This window comes from Acromyrmex echinatior, chromosome 6 (genome assembly GCF_024713525.1).
Source record: "Acromyrmex echinatior isolate Ae372 chromosome 6, ASM2471352v2, whole genome shotgun sequence".
NCBI lineage: Eukaryota > Metazoa > Arthropoda > Insecta > Hymenoptera > Formicidae > Acromyrmex > Acromyrmex echinatior.
The window spans coordinates 16,121,930-16,142,753 of record NC_141857.1 but is presented as its reverse complement, the minus strand read 5'-3'; the positions used below and the strand labels follow the sequence as shown (position 1 = coordinate 16,142,753).

The window sequence follows — 20,824 nt, the reverse complement described above, 5'->3', positions numbered from 1 at the left end:
TATATATATATATATATATACTCCCTTTGTATATATGTAGCAAATTTATAGTAAAAACAAAAATATTTTAAATATATGCGAAAAATACATGCTATTTAAAAAATGTATATAGAAATAAAATGGTATTGTATACGGAATTTTTTCAAAATTATAAGGTTAATGAGTACTGTAAATTAGCTTACATAATATAGCGTACATTTTGTAAAAAATTAAAAATTGAAAACAAATGTAATACAATATATAAGACGAAAATGAATATTTTGTTTTTGATTGATAATACGAAGTCATTATTAATGAAAAAAGTAATATTGGTGCTTATATAATAAATAACGGAACGTAATATCACCGCGAAATAGAGCCAAACACTAATACATACGAAATACAAAAACTAAAATTTTATTTAAAGTGGCTTTAATTTATATTATAATAGTATTACTACTCGTTGAAAAGAAACTAGATTACCACTATTAGATTTTATTTCTAAATTAAAAGCAGATAAAACAAAAGTTCATTATACTTTTTATTTTTAAAGACATTTTCGTCCAGTTATCTTTTTCACAATCGTTTCAGTTATAATATCACAACAGTTAAAATCATTTGTGTACTTTTATCTGGTATCCAAACTTTTATTTGTGCGACTGTTCGATTCTTTAATATTGGATATTTCAGTTTTGCTTGATGGATATCGAAACGATGACAACTTTATATTTTCTATGGCGGTAGGAAATGAAGACAAAACCGCTGTATTCGATCAGACCATTTAATTTTAGAAACTCTTCTTTTTTTAAATCCAAAAAGAGATACTGAAACACAATTAAAATATTTAATTAAGTAAGAAATAAAGCTATCAAAGATCGAAACAAGATCTTAAGTGCTTTAAATAATTCCATATGAATTTGTTCCGGAATCATCAGTTATTTCAAAATTGTATTCTCGGGGATAGTAAATAAACAGCTTAGAGACATCGAGCCGTCCCCGTTCAATCACGCCTGCGGCCGACATTTCGTCCAAAACATGAGTGTATTTCGCTCCTGTTCTATTCACGCTATCTGTCTCAGATGGCACGCAACCCCTCTTGCGCGATACTCGAAAAGACTATCGCGCACGTTCTGCCGGAAAGTTTAGTTCGCTTTCCGATCCCGATCAATACGGATCATTGATCGAGATTCGTGCTTAACGAATCTTATCCCGAATATTGAGTGCGAACCACACTAAAGTTTCATTGTGTATCAACGCTGTATTCTGTCACGTAACGTTATCGATGTACGCGTACCATGAGGTACGCGAGCACCTATTCGGTGCGCGAGAATTATTTGAGTTTTGCCGGTCTCATTGCTGCTCGCAATCTTTAACGGCTGCAAGAAATTATTCACGTCGTACGAGTTACGTGCACGCATCTAACTGAACGCATCAATTATCGGGTTACGAGCATTGCCTACCGCCCGCTTCGAACAAATCTTAATTTGACTCAACAATAAAGTTTAAATTATTACAATAAAAAGAGTCGTCACTATTATACGCCGTCTTCCATACAAGGGGTGCGTTCAGGGAGACGCTATTCGCGCTATTTAGCGCTAAAAATTGTTCACGAAACTTCAGATAGCGCTAGTAAACACGATCATGACATCACTAATGGTAGCGTGTTACATCACAACTGCGCGCTATCAACACTATTCCTTCCGAGGTAGTGTATTGGTAGCGTTAGTAACGTTTAACATTTGTCAAAGTTAGATTAATGTTTGAGGGGATTCTATTCTCGAGTGGCACCAAACTTTTCTCTCTTAGAATTTCGTAGAGTAAACGTACGTAATGTGTGAATTTCAAATTTTATCATAATGAATGCAATATCAATTTTAATCTCTGCTGATGGCTTGCCACTAGACTGGAGTGAACGTAATTCTTGCTTGTGTATCATCTTTAACTGTCCAAAGTTTTTGCGACGTTCAACTTGTATATTTGATTTCATTATAAATATAAAAGTCAGAGGTATCTTGTTACTGGTAATTTTTAGTTCCTGTGTACGGAAAAAAGTTATTATTGCAGTATAATAACAGAATATTCCGTTGAAGATACTTAAGGTCCTTATTAGATGTAGGTTCTTATTAGATATGTGCTTCTTCTTCTGAAATCGATAACGGAAAGTGCTCAAGGATTCTTCCTTTTATCTGATTAATTTAACTTAGTGTAACTATTAATTTTTTGATCTAGTTTATATTGTTCACTTCTATCGACAAGCTATCATAGAGATTGCAATTGAGATTACGTTCTGTTATTCACTGCGAGAAAATTAAAAATTTACGTTACAAATACTTTACAAAATCTTAAAAATTTTAATTATAGAGAAAAGTTTAGTTGGTGATTGAAAACAGAATCTCCTACATTAACTTAATCTTGACGAATATATCTTTCTGGTTAAACGCTACCAACGCTACGCTAGGATCGTTCAAGGAGCATGCTAACGCTATCGCGTTATTGGCTTCAAGACAGCGTTGGTAGCGTTTGTGTCCATAGCGCGAATAGTGTCTCCCCAAACCCAAGGTGACACAAACACACCTGCGTCACAAACACACAAACAGAATTTATGTATCACATTTGCGGTCTCTTGAATTGCGAACCAAATTGGTTTTCCAGATTTAGAAACACACAGTCAACTGAACTATTTTAGTAATATTATAAATTAAATTGACAATTTAATAATGTTCGAGATGTATCCTAAAAATCAATTTTTGTAGATTCGGTGTACATACGACAGGCGGATTGGAAGCTTCTAGAAAAATTTCAAACGTTTCTAAAAGCTTCCAAAAAACACAAACTTGACAATCACCTCGTCAATAAGGGCAAAAAAGATAATCAACCCATATCGTACTTACACAAATCCCAACTGCCAAAACGGCAATCGAAGTCAGATTGGTCAGCGCGCTCGCGTGACGTGAAACGCGTAACACACCGACACCCCAATCAGGATTCCTGATTTGACAGGCGCGCATGGCAATAACGTACCGCTTGGCCGTCGCGGCCAAGAATTACCAATCGCATCCCGAATCATGGGTGGGGTCACCTCAATTTTTATAATTTTCTAGAATCTCATAGGCGATAAAAAAGAAAGCTTCCCTTTGTTCTATCAAAGGAATAAAAAGCCGAATTGATCTGCGATTCTCGCTTCTTCGCCTTTTTTCGGTCAAGTAAACTCTTCTCCTTTTTCGGTTAAAGTGAATGTTCCGTAAAAAGTACAATCGCCTGTGAGACGCTCCGCCGCCAGAAAATCACCACATTCGACTTATAATCGAAGATTCGCATAGTCAAACGTAGTTCAAACGCTCAGATTTTCGTTTTAACGCTTTCGCTTTATCTCGCTTTCGAACATTGCTGATCCTTCGAACCGGATTCGCCTTCGCCGATTTTATTGCTCGTTCGGAAGTACCATCGCATTCAGTGCGCGTTATATCTAAAAGAACAAAAAGAGAATGTAAGTAAGTAAAATCATGAGTGACGAAATAAATACCTTGCTAACCGCTCAAAATGACATCCACGCATGGCCAGATCAGTGACCAATTTAAAGAAGATGGGGAACATCACTCTCCACGCTCGCTTAGCACTTCTCGATCAACTGTTCGAGAAACAGCATGAGTTTATTCGAGCATGTTATAAGGAAGCCTACGATGGAAGTGAGTACAGTACGTCTCAATTCGCCGATTCCGCTGAAAATACTTACGTGCAACAGTAGCCTCTTGAACGATTACCTGACAAAGCTCAAGGCTAAGAAGTCAAATATCGTTCCTCCGAATGAATCGGGAAACGATTTTTCTACCAAATCGGCACTGCCGCGTCTGAAAATCCGATCATTTTCGGGCGTGTTTGAAGACTGGCCGTCATTTCGAAACATATTCCATCGTCGGTAATAATCCGTCTATCTCAAACGTAGAGAAGTTCCATCACTTAAAGCATTGCCTAAAAAGATCCGCTGAAGCATTAATATGTCCGTTAGCCATAAGAGATAATTATTCTCATGCGTGGACGCTGTTGTGCAAGCATTACGAGAACAAAAAAGAGTTGTGTTTGGGCTCCAATTTTTGCACGTTCACCGCAGTGCAAAAGATGAAAAGCGATACCGCTGAGGAACTTAGCCACATTTACAATGCCGCGATCAGTGCCGTGAACGATCAAGAAAGCATAAGAAGACCAATTAATTCATATGGCTTTGACTTCTTCAATCATTTCATCATCGAGCTCTTCGACCCGAAGACTCGTCTCGAGTGGGAATCTCACACGAGCGATTGACTTGCCAGATCATATCTTGATGGATTTTATTACCAAGCGAACTCTGACTCTCAAGGCCGCAAAACCAAAGGCCACAAAGGTCTTCGGAGATCCATCGCGAATCGCGAAATCGCACGTCGCTAAACGTGTAGCCGACTCTCCCGGCTGTGTTCTATGTAAGGGTAGACATAACGTAATGATGTGCGAACAATTCAAGGCAAAATCCGCATCCGAACGAAAGTCCGTCAATGAAATACACCGGTTGTGTTACAACTGTCTCGGTTCCAATCGCAAAGTGCCAATCACCGAAGACGTGCTTTACATGTAAGGCGAGACATCACACGCTCCTTCACGAAGCGTACGTCATTACGAAGTCCGCCGACGTGAGCGTGTTGACCGCTGTACGCCAAGACGACAAATGCAAGGCTATTCTGCTCGCTACCGCGAGAATTACTGTCGATGATCGCCACGGGAATCCACACCCGGTTAGAGTCTTAATCGATCAAGGATCGGAAGTGTCCTTGATCTCCGAGATACTATTTCAGTGCTTACGCCTGCCGCGCGACAATCTCAATTTTCAGAATCGGTGGCTCATCCTCGGGTTTCTGTCGCGGGAAAGTGTCTCTCAGTCTCACCTCCAAGATCAATGGAGTTCGAGTTACGGCTGTTGCCTTTATCCTGCCACGTCTTTCGCTGTATCAAGGAGTAGCTACGACGTACAAGACTACATGGCCTCACATTGAAGGTCTTCAACTGGCTGATCCGCAATTCTCGGCCGCCGATTTCATCGAGCTGTTACTTGGCGCGGAAGTGTGCTCTATCATTTTACAAGAGGGCCTTCGAAAGCGATTCGTACACTCCCGTCGCTCAGTGCACTCTGCTTGGATGGATTCTCTCGGAAGGCTGCGGCGAGTATTTATCAGTGACTCCACACCACTCCTTTCAATGCACCGCGGACCACGAGCTAACTACACTCGTGCAATGTTTTTGGGACCAAGAAAGAGAACCTTCCGTTTCAGTGTCCAACACGCCAGAAGAACAACGAGCAAATTACGCGTCAGATTAATCACGCGTGACGCGAAACGTGTAACACATCGACACCCCAATCAGGATTCCTGATTTGGCGGGCGCGCATAGCAATAACGTATCGCTTGGTCATCGCGGCCGAGAATTGCCAATCACGACCCGAATCATGGGGGATCACCTCAATTTTTATAATTTTCTAGAATCTCATAGGCGATTAAAAAAGGAAGCCTTTGTTCTATCAAGGGAATAAAAGGCCGAATCGATCTGCGATTCTCGCTTCTTCACCTTTTTTCGGTCAAATAAACTCTTCTTCATTTTTTCGGTTAAAGTAAACGTTCCGCAAAAAGTACAATCGCCTGCCAGAAAACCGCCGCGTTCGACTTATAATCGGAGATACGCGTAAGTCAAACTGTAGTTCAAACGCTCAGATTTTCGTATTAACGCTTTCGCTTTATCTCGGTCTCGGATAATTTAATAAATAATTTGATGCTTAATTGGCATCATTTTAAAGAGATCTTAGGAGCCTATTCTGTAATTCTTAACGACTGGAATGCTATAGTTATAGTTATTAAGTGTTATAGAATAGGTCCCTTAATTTATTTTGTTCTTCGTTTCTAAAATTTTTATTGACGATACTGGCACAGCTCAGAGTATACGTTCTCGACGCAATGTTTGAGTTCGAACATAAAGAGCACGGTTGACGACTTCATATACAGACATTTTTCGAGCAGTGTTAATTTGACTACATTCACATCATGAATTTTTACGATTTCTATCACTAGATCTTGGACCGATAATAATGAAGGTGCGATTGATTGCACGAATCGCTCAATATCCGCGCGTCTTCCGATAAAAGCATGCCACATTGCACGAGGCAAGATTATGTTATTACCTTGTCGCCAATTACAATTTCCACAAAAGACTCAGGTCCCATGACGATTCCGATATCCAGGTATTTATAAGCTGTAGGAATCAGTGTAAATCTTCTTCCTAATATACGAGGTGTATGGCGGAATTTATTACAAGAAGATGCTCTGCAAAAAAAAGTTATATATAATATATGTATATACAGGGTGGCATGAATATACGGCCCCATTCGTCACGAACAGGTAGAGCGGACTAAACTGAGAAAAGTCCTCTATTATTTTGCAATAATTAACGAGATATTAACGTTTAAAAATAGCCGAATACGCGCGTCCGTCCAACCTACTATTGTCGAAGGTACGGCTCACTGAATGTACGGCGCGTCGCGCCGTTCGAGCTTAGAGGTCCGCGCGCCGTGCGCTCGGTGAGCCGTACCTTCCTAATTATCAAGCGTTAAGAGTTAGCAACGCTGAGCGTTCTTAATTATTAAACCATTATAAACTACAATATTATTGAGTAGCTATCAAACACTTGTACTATGTCATACTATTGAACAGCTATTATATTATTATTAATTTTAAATAACTATAGAGAAAGAAGATTCTTTTCCACTCGCGGTAAGAGAAAATAGGTGTAGGTTTCAAAGTTACGTGATAAACAGATGATGTTATAGAAGGAAACGAAAAAAACATTTTAGGATTATGGAGGAAACTCAGAAAGATAGAGATTAGAATTATAATTTCTTATTATTCAATTTTTATTTTAATAATTTGATTAACTTATTTGAGGAAAAATTGTATGCTTTCTTATCATATATAATTCTAAACCGCTGAACGCGAATACTATGGCGAGTATAGGACTATAAATACATGTACCCTACGGGTAGGACATACTAGGTGGGGTGAAAAGTAACCTCCTTGGGAATGAAAAAAATTTTTTTCTTATGCAGAATCTCGCCCAAAATATGGCGTGTTCGCTCAGTACTAATCTTTGTAGCATCTGCTAGCTCGCGCACCTTCACTTTCCGGTCAGCCAACACCATTTCATATATTTTTTTGACATTTTCCTCGGTAACCGCATCGGAGGGCCTGCCGCTGCGGACTTCATCGGTAGTGAAGTTGCGGCCACCACGAAACTCTCGAAACCAATATTTGACGGTGTAATCTGACGGAGTATTAGCCACATAATATTTATCCAACTTTTCTTTTGTTTCCTTCGCCGTTTTGCCTCTCAAAAAATAATGTTTTATGAGAGAACGAAAATCGTTTTCGCAAACACGTCAACAACAATCAGCTCTCAAAACAAAACTAAGGGCAGTATCGCACTGCTACTTGGCATGTCTGCCTAAATATGAACGGACTACAAGGCACCATAAACTTTTTTGCAGTAGTGGCGCATTCTGGCGGTCAAGGAGGTTACTTTTCACCCCATCTAGTATATTATTATACGCACTATTTGGCAACGTCGCAAAGTATCAAAATTACATTCATGCTAAATAGAGATAAGGAAAAAGGAGACTGAAAATAATTTTAAAAATTTAATAATATATTTAAATTAAAAATAATTTTAAAAATTCAATAATATATTTAAGTATCATATTATACATTTTGTTTATAAAACATTAATTTGTTTCTTATTTTAAATGTAACGCAGTATATACAATTTCATCTGAAACACACATTACTATTAGGTGTTGGAATTAATTCGTAGCGTTTTACAAGTGATGGGAAGTACTTTCATTAATGTATTTTTTAATGCTCATGTGAAATAAATAACATTCTTTCATTAAAAACGCTACGAATTAATTCCAACACCTAATAATTCATACTCCATGATTAAAGTTTCATTATAAACTTCATAAAATCTTTTAATGCACCACATTTATTATTAATACAATTTTTGCGTATAGTAATCATAAATTGTTGATATATATTCGTATAAACGTATGTATGTACGTATCATATTGACACAGTTCAGAATATATGTGATCCAATGACGCAATGTTTCTAACATAAAAAACACAGTTGACGGCTTCATGTACATACAGACATGTATCAAGTTAGGACCATTTTGCATTATATACAACGCGTATTGTAACAACAGTTCTACAATCAGGAAGATTTCAAAGATCCACGTGAAAAAAACAATTGCAGGGATCAAATAAACAAAATAACAATTATTGCCGAATTATATCTTATAGTTTGTAACATCATATTTTATCTATATTTGTATTGATGACTTGATTAAGGTTCAGATGTTTGTAACGGATTGCTCAATTGTTATATTAGTATTAATTATTAACTTTTGAACAGTAATGTTAAAAAAATTCATACGTACATTCATTCGTACATACAATATGTACATGTATACGTACGTATATACGTACATACTTACGTAGTTAAGGGGATGCTGGTGTCCTGTTTTATCATTAAATTTTAAAAACGCCTTTCTCGTAACTGTGTTTATGGATTGAAAAATCCTTCTCCACAATTAAAGTATCGACAACAACGCAAATCGGAAGCTACATTTGAATACGAAAAACGAAAGAAAATTAAAGACTTACAGTTTTGTTATCGGCTTCTGTAGTCAACACATCACAATATGTGTTGCATATAAGAGTTTCAGATCTTGCACGTTCATAAAAAGTAGCTGGCGAATTGCGGAAAACCTAAACGAACAATTTTATGCTTTTAGAAACGCGGTAGGAGTTTTAGTATAAGAGAAAGGCGTGTACAAAAATTTCGTTTGTATATTACGAGTGAAATTGACGTGAAGCCATGAAACTGAGCAGTATTTTAGTTCCGCGATATTCCGACAGCGGCGCTGTCATGAAAAGTGCGTCGCTGAACCATAGAAATGATCTGAATTATCGACCTACTCAGGCCCATATTAATAAACGTGCCCTGGTCAAAGTTTTTTCTTTTGAGAGGAAAAATAATAAAATAAATATGATATTAGTTATTTCAATTTTGTTGAAATAATTTCTTCCTAAACAAGAAACATACCATATTATTTACATATGAATACAAATAAAGATAATTATTTTAATTGCACTGTTCTGTCTTTTACATACATTTTATTTAATAAATTATTGATGCATATATATAAAACAACATATATATATATATATATAGGTATATATATATATATGTATATATATAAATATATATATATAAATATATATATATGTATATGTATGTATGTATATATATATATATATAATATATAAGCACAAATACACACGCGTGTGCGTATGTATGCGTGTAGGCGCGCACGCGTGTGTGTGTGCGTGTACATATATACAACACATGTCTAACTTTATTACAGAATTATTTACACATGCATATATCAAGGTTCGGAACGCGATGTGTGTTTCGGTTGAGTTTCCTTTCTGCTCGGATGTCGGAACGACAAGCGGCAATCTCGTAGTAGACATAGCATATAAATGAAATTTTCGAATACTCTTTGCTCTTATACTGAAGCTCGTAACTCATTTCTGCAAGCATAGTATTGTTCTTTGAGGTTTTCTGTAAATCGCCAGCTACTTATGCAAGGTCTGAAATTATTGTATACAGCACATTTTTGACTCGACTCGGATGTCGAGTCTTAGCAAGAAGCGCCATTCCTCCTATCGGTCGCGCGCAAACGAAATAGTATCACTATTTAACTATAGAAATGGATTGAACCATTGTAAATAAACCAGCAATATATTATCAGCCGGGGAAACGCCATAATAATATATTTTTGTATATATAGAAATATATATCAGGATCGTGATTTAAAGAAGGAATCGTGCGTCCTTGCTGCATCAACGATGATGCCAGAATCGTTAGAAATCACATTCTTGAATTGCAGAACGAATTATTGAAACAGAAGTACGACAGAGTGAGACAGAGAAAAAACAAAAAAGGATAGAAACTCCGATTGTAATCGGTGAGACTCCGCATGCCGAGCAGGGTTCGTCGAACGAAACAGCGAGTCTATCCTTCAGAGTCTCTCTCTCTCTCTCTCTCTCTCTCTCTTTCTCCTCTCCCTCCTCTCCTCTCTCTCCTCTCCTCTCCTCTCCTCCCCCCCATCTCTCTACGGTCGCTTGTTTCTAGTGACTGAAAATGCTTTCTGGAAAATTTCGGCCGCTCAATGTGTATAATTAAGAGGAGAAGGAACATTATAGATAACATATAAGTTTTAATAAATTAGGCTAATCCTATATCTCTCCAATTTATGTATAATAGCAAAAATAATTTCAAAACACGATAATAAACGGGATATTGATATTTCTATGATTTTCCATGAGCGGTATATACCACGTTCATAGAAATGATTTGCAAGACCTCGGCGTGGTCTCACGCGTAAGATCTGAATGTTAGAGATCTCATGATCAATTCCTTTTTTCTTTTTCCATAATTTTTTTTTTTAATAAATGATATTGTTAACAAACACATATTACAGGCTAAATATATTTTTATTTAATTATTGAAATTATATGTGTATTTCTAAACATTTTAATTTACCTTTAGAAAAAATCCAAAAAAAAATTATGTTTCTGTAATAATGTTACGTCGATCAGTACTTTCTGTGAAATGTTTTTTTTATAATTCTCATCCGAATGAAAATTCTGATAATCAATCAAATCGCAAAAGTGCGATTAATATAATTATAAGGATGATTAATATAATTATAAGGATGATGTCAATATAATTTTATAATTAACAAATCAAAAAGTGTGCCTTTATATGCAATATACAAATAATTTTTTATTTATCTATTAAAGTGATTTGGTATTCTTCCTAATTATAATTATTGGAATACATGTTAAATTTTGGGTCGACTTTTGAAGCATCGCCTTCTTTCCCCCCCATCGCCGCCGCTCAATGCTCGACGGCTGAGCTGCACCGGATCGCGCGCGGATGTGTATCTCAGGAGCGTTGCTAATACTAAGAAATATACTCCGTACCTTCTAGCAAATTATCAATCCTTTACTTTCCTTAGTCTTCTGTGAGGTCTTCTTTATTCACATGTTGAATAAAGAAGACATCACGGAGTTATTGAAGTTGAGTCATTCCAGTTTAAAATTACGCATCTCGTTCTGTATCGACTCTTATTAATCTTAAATTGATATTATCAGTATTCTATATTAAAAGATATTACATTTTGTGGTACATAAGCGTGGTCAGTAGCTCTTTGAAAGAAAACCGAATGTATCAATGTAATGTATAAAAATAATAAAGTAAATATTTTAAAAGTACATAATATTTAGTAAAATGTATATACATATTAATATGATGTTCAATCACTATTATTAAGAAAATAACAATTATGTAAGAAGGAAAATATTTTTATGATAATTTTCATGCTAAAATGTTGTCATGATAATTTTCATGTTGGAAGGTATGATAGCAGCATGTTTCTTATACTGTGACGCTCTTGAGATGCACATCCGCGCGCGATCCAGCGGTTCAACCGTCGACTGTCGAGCTGGTGTAAAGGAAAAATAGGCAGCACTTCAGAAATTGGCTCGAAATGTGTAACTAGTTCTGAGCACACTGAAGTACACATATAATTTCTATAATTTTATAAAAATATATTTGGAGTAATATGTTCATTAATAACGTTATTTGTTAAAAAAAAAAATTAAGAAAAAAAGGAAAAAGCAGGATTGAACATAGGATCCTCAACATTCTGATCTCGCACCTAACGCCAGAGACCACACTGAGTTTTTGCAGACCGCCTCTATGAACGTGGTACATAAAATACACTGAAAATCGTAAACTATATCTCGTTAACTATCACGTTTTGAAATCATTTTTGCTATTATATATTAATGAGAAAGGTATATGATTAACTCTTTCACTTATAATATCGTGTGAGACTCGTGGTAAAGAAATTGGGCCAAACATAAGTATCATTGATGAGAGCCGTGGTACGTCTATCGGGCCAAACATAAACAATGTGTTCCAGGCTGTTAATTATGGCACGCGTCATCGTAACTTAAATCGTAGGGCAAAGGATTAATATAATTTAATAAAAATTATGTATTGTCTAGAATGTCTCTTTCCTCCTTATGATACACGCCAAGCGGCCGAGATCGTCGAGAAAATATTTTCGGTCGCTAGAAACAAGTGACCACAGAGAGAAGGACAGAGACAGATTCATTGTTTTGCTAGACGAGCCCAGTTACGGGAGCCCCAGACTACGGGAGCAGGTATAATGGCAGTCGATGGAGAAGGAACTTCCCTCCGAAAAGTCTATAGTACTTAAGAATGCCTATAGGTATCACGTAATTTGAAGAAACGCACAAAAGGCTTGGGAAGAAAAGGGAAATTGACAGGCAAACTGATCGACGAACTGTCAATACTAGCTTGATCAAAAAATTTCCGGAATTCATTTAGAAAATTCAAAATACAAGTTTATTCATCAAAAGTGATATTGTCCTCTTCAAAGTACTCTCCAGCGACTGCAACGCACTTATGCCAGCGCTTGATCCAGCTCTCGAAACATTTCTGGAACTCTATTATTGGTATAGCCATCAGAGCCGTCTTCGATTTTTCCATTACCTCCTTTCGGCTGTTAAAACGCGTTCCCCGCAGTGGTTTTTTGACTCGATCGAACAGAAAAAAATCGCAGGGAGCCATATCGGGTGAATTCGATGACTGTTGGATGGTATTCGTTTTGTTCTTGACCAAAAATTCACGGATAATGATGGCACTGTGTGACGGTGCGTTATCATGGTGCAAAATCCACGAGTTGTTTACTCACAAATCCTTTCTTTTTTGGCGAATTGCTTCACGCAAACGTCTCATAACGCCCAAATAATACTCCTTATTAACTGTCTGACCTTCTGACAAAAATTCGTAATGTACAATACCGTTGTAATCCATGAAAACCGTGAGCATCGCTTTCTTTTTCGACTGATTCCTCGACGGATTCACGACCACTTCTGAAGCGTTCATGCCACTCGTAAACGGTTGTTTTCTTTAGAACATCAACCGAACAACTGCCGAAACAGTTTCCCAACATTTCCAAGATTTTCGCACCATTGAATCCATTTTTAACGCAAAATTTAATACAAACTCGTTGTTGCAAATTCAACTTCATTTTTAAAACTGTAATAAATCGAAAACACGCGCAGAGGTAGATGTACTCAAGACGGCGTAATTTTTACAAATGTCAAGCTATGGCGATAAAATTTGATGGAAATGTCAATGATAGATGTGGCAACCTAGCCAAAAAAAAAGAACTCAAATCAACTGACTCAGAGCATCACCTGGTGGTCTCTTCCGGAAACTTTTTGATCAAGCTGGTATATTTCGGGTTAGCTATTCGTAGAAATTGCGAATCAGTCGAAAAAATGAAGATAGCTATATGGGCCACATTACTTCACAAAATATCTACGGATAACCATCCCCAACACGACGATTGCCCGACTGGAGAAAATTCATGGTGCTCGTGGCAAAGGGCGAAATCTTTTAATACTTTGGCTACCTATACGCACAAATCACTAATGTCTGATATAGTTTATCAACAATTAAGCCAGTTTATGAACAACTCACTACGGATGATCTTCTCACTCGGTGCATCGGGGGTTTCACTCAAAACAGCAATGAGAGCTTCAACTCGACAGTGTGGGCGATGGCTCCGAAAACTATGAATTCCGGCAAAATAATCATCGACATTGCTACGAACATCGCTTCGTGTGTTTTTAATGACGGATTAATATCAATTTTACATATAATCCAGGTCATGGGCATGAAAATTGGTCCAAAAAGTCACGAACTATGCATGGACTTGGATGAGAAACGCATACAGAAAGCGGAACGATCTTTGAGTGAGGGCGCAAAACAGGCCCGCATCGATCTGAAAACAATTCGAAAGGCCAAACAAGAGCAGGAGATAGATGAAGAAGGCCAATTGTATGGCGCAGGCATCGCAGATTAGAGGTATATAAAAATATTATATGATTTTACAGTACTTAAAACTTTAAACGCGTTTTTCTCGAAACTACTTTTTTTAAACTGGGCGGACACATAACTCGAATAAATCTTTACCGATCGGTTTCAAATTTTGACAGTATATTCAGAATACCTTTCTCTATGGAAGTGCGTAGGGTTTTTTTTTATATTACATGGTTTTTTTTTATCAACAATTTTATGGCGTTTTTTTTGTTAAATTTGCAAGTTTTCCTTAAAACGTGCACCATTTTGCGAAAAATTAATATATCGAAAAAATCCTACGTACTTCCATAGCTATTGATATATAGAACCTAAAAAACTGTCATTTTTTGTTTCAGGTCAAAAATTAAGGACTCTAGATGTCCGCCCATGGTCCCTCCTTCAAAAATAGGCGCCATCGGACAAGTGCGGCACAGCCGCCATTTTGTACCAAAAATGTATGAAAAAATTCTTATTTGTACTTCATAATATTATAATGCTTATTTTACAAATTTTTGATTGATCATTTCATTGAGCCAAAAAAAATTCCCGAAAATATACTTACTTTTTCGTGCTCTACTGTGGTTTCCCTCCTTAATTGAAACTTGGTCGTATTTATTTAAAATAATTAATAAATGTTGTTTCTAGAAAAATTACATTACGCCATATCTTGGTCGAAAAACGGTTGGAGCATTTACCGGCCTTTGTAACACTTTTTATTTTATAATCATTTATTTTTTGTATTGTTTTTTTGTTCATGGCAATATTCTCTTTTTTGTGATATTTTTTATTGTCTTGTACGTGACTGCAGTCCCCCAAATCTGTGATGTCTTACTGCCACTCCGCTTAACGTCATATCCCTACCTCCGAAGAATCCCCCGCGCCCCGTATTCCCGAGTTAGAACTCCCACAGCATTACTTGGAGCGATCAGCGTATTGTTCGCGCATTTTATTTAATCAGTCGCATCGATTAATTGGGTTTGATGTTTATGAGAAATCGAGGTCAGTTGAATATAGGAGTAAGTAGAATAATCGAGGCTACATTAAAAACAAAACACGCGAGACATGCGTAAATGTATCTGAGCACGCAGCAGCGACTGCCGCTAAATCTGCTGTAACATCTTATTGCGAACACATCTATGATAGAAGTTATGCCACAATTTTAAAAAATCGTACACCTAAATAAATATTTTTATTCTTAAAGTTTTTGTTTTATTATCATATATAATATGATTGCTGAGACATTTGATTTCTACTTAGATAGTAAGTGTAATTCTTGCTTAATAAAGTCCAACAGATTTTTTTTGTGTTTTTGTTATCGTATATTGTTAGGTAGAGAACCTTGGTGTCCCCGTTGCGCTATGTGCAGCGCTATTTTCTCCTTGTCTGAGATATGTGTCTCCTGCCTTGTGGCTTGTCCGTGTCGGTATTGGCAGTGTATGATAAAAGATGAAATGAACTTTGCCTTGATATAAGACCTCTTTTTATTATACTTGAATTACACTCACGTCTTCTATCATAAAGTTAAAATAATAAAACTCTTGTGCACCAGTCGTGCACGTGTTATTAGCAAGGAGGTCGCATACGGAAGCTTCGAGAAAACCTGTGAGAAGCGCGGCGGTTTACACGCAGACAACATAGTCGCGCGCATGTCCTCCCTTTCGGTGGGCCCTATCAGGGACACGGCACGTCGCTATCACACCGCAATCACATCGCAAAACCAACGGGCTGGTATCAAGCCCGCTGAGCTACATTAATACTGACAAGCGCCAACATACCACCACCCTTGAAAGAATCGCCTTTCAATAAATACAAAATGAATATGTTTGATCAACAAAATAACATCATGTTGTCAACGTTGAAGATAATAATGCTAAGATATGAACATGAACACCAAGAGATACGCAAAAAAAACATCAAATTTCCAATGTCATAACTAGACCTTAGTTTTCATAATCCATTCCACATTGATCAAATATCTTCGAAGACATTTTAACCTGCGGTTCCGGCAAGTTTCCCATGATAGCGGAAGCGAGTTTTAGTGAACTCTTGAAACAGACGATACATCTCCTGAGAATCTATCGAATGACGTTACGCGCCGAAATGAGCCAGTAACGCTCACGCACCGCGGCCAGAGTAGCTTGTAGTCCGGCATGAAAGTGCCTCTCATGCTCGTGTATCACAATTAAATGGGAAAATGGATGATTTCCAGGCAACAGGATGCTTGGAGACATAAAGCAAGGAGGATTCTCTCAAACGATCGCCGACACGTAAGATGCCGGAATCATCAAGAAATAGATTTAATTTTAAGATGGGACTGTTTGTAGGAATAGCCTTGTGGTTGCTAAGCGCCTTCACTTCACTTGGAAAATCGTTTGTATTATTTTGATTAGACGATAAATTGCCTGTTGCTGCTTATTGAAAGATATAGATGGAATGTCCTTGTTCTGCAAAGATGAGATCTCCTGAGAATGGTCGGATAAATCCCTTGAACTCTTGAAACTTTTTGTAAAACGAATCATGTACGCAAAGACTCGAATGAGCCTGGTGAAGTTTGAATATCGATAGAATATGTCAGGTTCTTGTGCACCAGCGCTCACTGCAGTAAGTCTTAAGTTTTCGCTCAGGGACGCTGGCCACGTCTGCAGGTATAGCCTTCTTGAGGCCAACTTTCTCTGTCACGTCCCAGCCAGGAGGGCCCCGATCACCAGATTTCCAATTGCACCAGGGAATCCGGCATGACACCGCGGGACAATGAGTCCGCGGGATTGTCCTGACTCGGAACGTGATTCCATTGCTGAATCGATGTTAATTCCTGTATCTCACCAGTGCGATTTGCCATGAAGGTTGACCAAGATCGACTGCACGATTGCAACCATGATAGTACAATTGTAGAATCCATCCATAGATGAATGGATGCTATTGAACAGGTGAGACCTTAGAGATCTTGTTGATAAGACGAGCCAGCAGCAATGCACTACATAACTCGAGGCGTGGAAGTGACAAACTCTTCAATAGTGCCACTCTGGACTTGGAGCGTAAATAAATGCATGCTCCGTATACAATTTCGCTAGCGTCTGAGAACTCATGTAGCAAAACTATTGTTCTGTGGTTGTGACAAGACGAGGAATGCATATGCCATGCAGTTCCTGTAATTCCGTTTCGAAGCGTCTCCATTTGATATGTAATTCTAAAGGAATCGATTCATCCCAATCAAGCTTGAATCACCAGAGGTCCTGCATGATGGATTTGACGAGTAATGTAATTGGACCTAGCAGCCTCAGTGGGTCAAAAATGAGAGATATGCGTGATAAAATGCTTCGTTTGGTAGGCGTCTCCAGAGGAGGCAGATGATTGATGGACGAATACTTGAATACGTCAGCCTGACAATCCCTTGCAATGTCTAATGCCTTCTTTTCGGAGTTCTTGTCTGAGGACAAGGTGAATTCTCTAGGCTCGCTGAAATTTTGATCCTGGAAGGCAAGAGCATTGGATGCCCATTTTCTGAGCTCGAATTTCTCGTCCTGCAGCAATGCAGTGATCTCCTTCTTGATTGAGACAGAGCTTCATCTATTGAATCGGCTCCGGTGACGAGATCATCCACGTAGAAGTCTCTCAATGCTATTTGCGACGCCCTCGGATAGCAATCCGCACTGTCCTCCGTTAACTTTCTCAGGGCTCTGAATGCCAAGAATGATGCTGATGATGTACCATAAGTGACAGTGAGTAATTCGAAAGGCTTGATGGGTTCATCTGGCGCCAGAAAATACGCTGCAATGGTGTCTGAGTTGAATCGACCAGAACTTGCAGATACATCTTTGCTATATCGGCGATGAGAGCGATTTTGAATGTTTCGGAATCTGGTCAAAATGGAGAAAAGATCCTCTTGTAGCGTGGGTCCTACTCTCAATGCGTCGTTTAAAGATAATCCAGTTGTGGTTTTGCATGAGCCGTCAAATACCACCCGGAACTTGGAGCTCGTGTCATTTTGTACAGCATGATGTGGAAGATAGAAAGCTGGAGAGCCATGGCTTAGCATCGTGTTACTGGTCACCTCATGTGATTCAAACGAATGTACTCATCCATGAACCTCTTGTATTCGTCGTACATGCGAGATTGAGCCGCTTCTGATGAACGATTTGAAACGTTTTAGAGCGATGTCCTTGGATTCTCCCAATCCAGTTTGTCTTGCTTTGTTTGCAATTTAACGACAAAACGACCTTCTAAATTTCGCTTTACGCCTCGCAGGACTCTTCACAGGCCTTTTCCTCGAGAGAAAATGGTTTAGGAGTGGTATCATGTTTAACCTCCCAAAACCGATTCAATGTGAGCCTTCGAGTCATCGAGTGAGGTTAAATGAAAATTAAGAGAAGGAACAGATCCGGTTGCGTCACTTGATGTGATACCAGAAATGATCCATCCAAAATGTGTCTTTTGCAAAGTCGACTGATTTTTTTTATTGTTTGATCTGACTCGCACAAATGAGCCTCCAGAAGGACTCGGCCCTGATTAACATATCAATGCTTGCCGATACGTTAAAATTAGGATCAGCGAGTTTTATGTTTTGGAACAGACACACTTTGCATGGGTATGAAGTGCTGTGGGAACTGCTGTGTTATTTTTAGAAACACCACGCAGTCATTTTTTCGGAAAAATTACTAAAACGCGATTTGATGCAAAGATTAACTACTTTATTAGCATGGATTACTTCATCCATAACTCCCACCACTGATACATCAAGAGGTCGCTCCCTGAGTTTCAAGTGATTTGCCAACTCCTTCGTTGAAATGAAATTCATTTGAGAACCGCTGTCAAGTAATGCTCGACATGAATGAATCTGATTATTGGAATCGTATACATGGATAATTGCGGTAGATAGTAAAATATTTAATGAACGATGACCTGATGTACATTGCGTGGCGACGGGGAGTGGAGGATTGGTTGCTTGACCTGCTGCCTGCGGGTTTGATTGCGAACTATTCGGAGTGCTTATGTGTAACAATGTGTTATGTTTTTTGCTATATTTTCGGCACATACTCGACTTACATGCTTTCTTTTTATGTATGTTCGATCGCAAACAATTGAGACATAAATGCGCTTTTTTCGCGGCCTTAATTCTATCTTCAACTGATAAATTGAGGAATTCTTTACAATGATATATGGAATGGTTTTCCTTACAAACAGCACAAGAAAGATTGGATGTAGCGATATTTGTGACAAACGTGGACCTTGAATTGCTATTATGCCTTGATGTGATGTTGCTTGTTACGTTATTGTAAAATCTAAAATGTACTGATTCCAATGCCTGGCATCGAAGAGTCAAGAATTCTATTAAGCTCTTTAAATCTGGGAGCTCTTTTGGTGACCACGCCTTACTGGTGACTACATCCAACTTACAAATGATAAGATGAATAATTAAATCATCCCAATAATCAGTAGGCCTTCCGAGGGCCTTGAGCGCGCGCAAATGTTTAAGAAAAGTGTCTAACAATTCACGAGTCATGCTGTGATTTTCCTTACGTACAGCTGATACTTCGAATAAAGCGCGAACATGCTTTTGAACAATCCATCTCTGACTCGAAACCGCTGCCCATGCTTCGCAATAATTGGCTGCAGTGGTCTCTATAAATTTAATTATGTCAGAGGCAGCGTCCTTTAAGGAAGATCTCAGGTAGTGAAATTTTTCAATTTCCGCTAAATCCTCATTTAAATGAATTAACTGTTCAAAGGTATCCCTGTAGGAATACCAATCGTCATATGCACTTGTAAAAACTGGTAAATCGATTTTAGGCAATTTAACACGCGTTTCTCTCGATCTTACCACTTGTCCATTTATGTTTGATGAAGTTGACGGAGAAGCATTTTTTTCCATACACTCAATAAGAGCGGTACAAGCCATTAACAGGAAATAAGAAGTTTCAAAATTGTCGCTGTTGCGCGTGCTGTTCATGGAGAACTCTTTTGTCAGTGATCGAAGGATCTGCGTTTTCAAGAATTTCTATGCGAAATTGAGCTGCTTCGAATTGATTCCACAATTCCGATAGTCTTTGCTTACGCTCGGTGAGACCATACTGCGATCCGCAGTTGACATCGAAATTATCGAAGGATCTGTGTTTTCAAGAATTTCTATGCGAAATTGAGCTGCTTCGAATTGATTCCACAATTCCGATAGTCTTTGCTTACGCTTGGTGAGACCATACTGCGATCCGCAGTTGACATCGAAATTATCGATAAAAGTCTTTAACCGTGTGACCGCGGATTTTATGTGAGCTCTTTTAATTTTTGCATTTGCTAATGTTTCCATTATGAAAAACGTTAAATGTACTGCGTGATATTGACTGCGTGGCAACGCGAAGCCGTTATAAAATTACAATGTGACAGCTTGGTCAATGAAATGTAAGATTTTATGAAGATGCAAATGGCCGCCCTTCAACATTGGTCCTTCGAGCCGGATACACAGGTATCGCATACACATGCAGATTACATTTTTTATCCTGAGGTCACGTGCAAGCGTATAAGTCGCACACGACAAGCACGGGTTTTCTCGAAGCTTCCGTGTGCGACCTCCTCGCTAATAACATGTGCATGACCAGTGCACAAGAGTTTTATTATTTTAACTTTATGATAGAAGACGCGAGTGTAATTCAAGTATAATAAAAAGAAATCTTATATCAAGGCAAAGTTCATTTCATCTTTTATCACACACTGCCAATACCGACACGGACAAGCCACAAGGCAAGAGACACAGA

General features: G+C 38.1%; 1 protein-coding gene and 1 pseudogene across 2 annotated transcripts in view; both read right to left on the bottom strand.

Annotated features, from left to right (window-relative positions):
* Nucleotides 1–20,824, bottom strand: part of LOC105144016 (uncharacterized) — a 94,248-nt pseudogene that overhangs the window by 45,444 nt on the left and 27,980 nt on the right. Inside the window, exon 6 of the transcript XR_015545288.1 lies at nt 6,176–6,317. The product of XR_015545288.1 is annotated as an uncharacterized LOC105144016 (transcript). The remainder of the gene's footprint in view (nt 1–6,175; nt 6,318–20,824) is intronic.
* LOC147909591 (uncharacterized) lies at nt 16,780–20,379 on the bottom strand. Its single transcript, XM_087406831.1, has 5 exons — nt 20,131–20,379; nt 18,784–20,055; nt 17,680–18,129; nt 17,304–17,599; nt 16,780–16,936 (listed from the first exon to the last, which is right to left on the bottom strand). The coding sequence occupies exons 1-5, from the start codon at nt 20,377–20,379 to the stop codon at nt 16,780–16,782; spliced, it is 2,424 nt and encodes an 807-aa protein (XP_087262957.1).

Bases quoted from the DNA above. Each gene is read 5' to 3' on its own strand.
- LOC147909591 (XM_087406831.1), bottom strand. From the start codon at position 20,379: ATGGAAACATTAGCAAATGCAAAAATTAAAAGAGCTCACATAAAATCC. The intron at 20,056-20,130 runs GTAAGCAAAGAC...TTGAAAACGCAG, and splicing joins GCAGTATGGTCTCACCGAGC to ATCCTTCGATCACTGACAAA. The intron at 17,600-17,679 runs GTGGATGATCTC...GCATTGCTGCAG, and splicing joins TAGCATTGAGAGACTTCTAC to GACGAGAAATTCGAGCTCAG.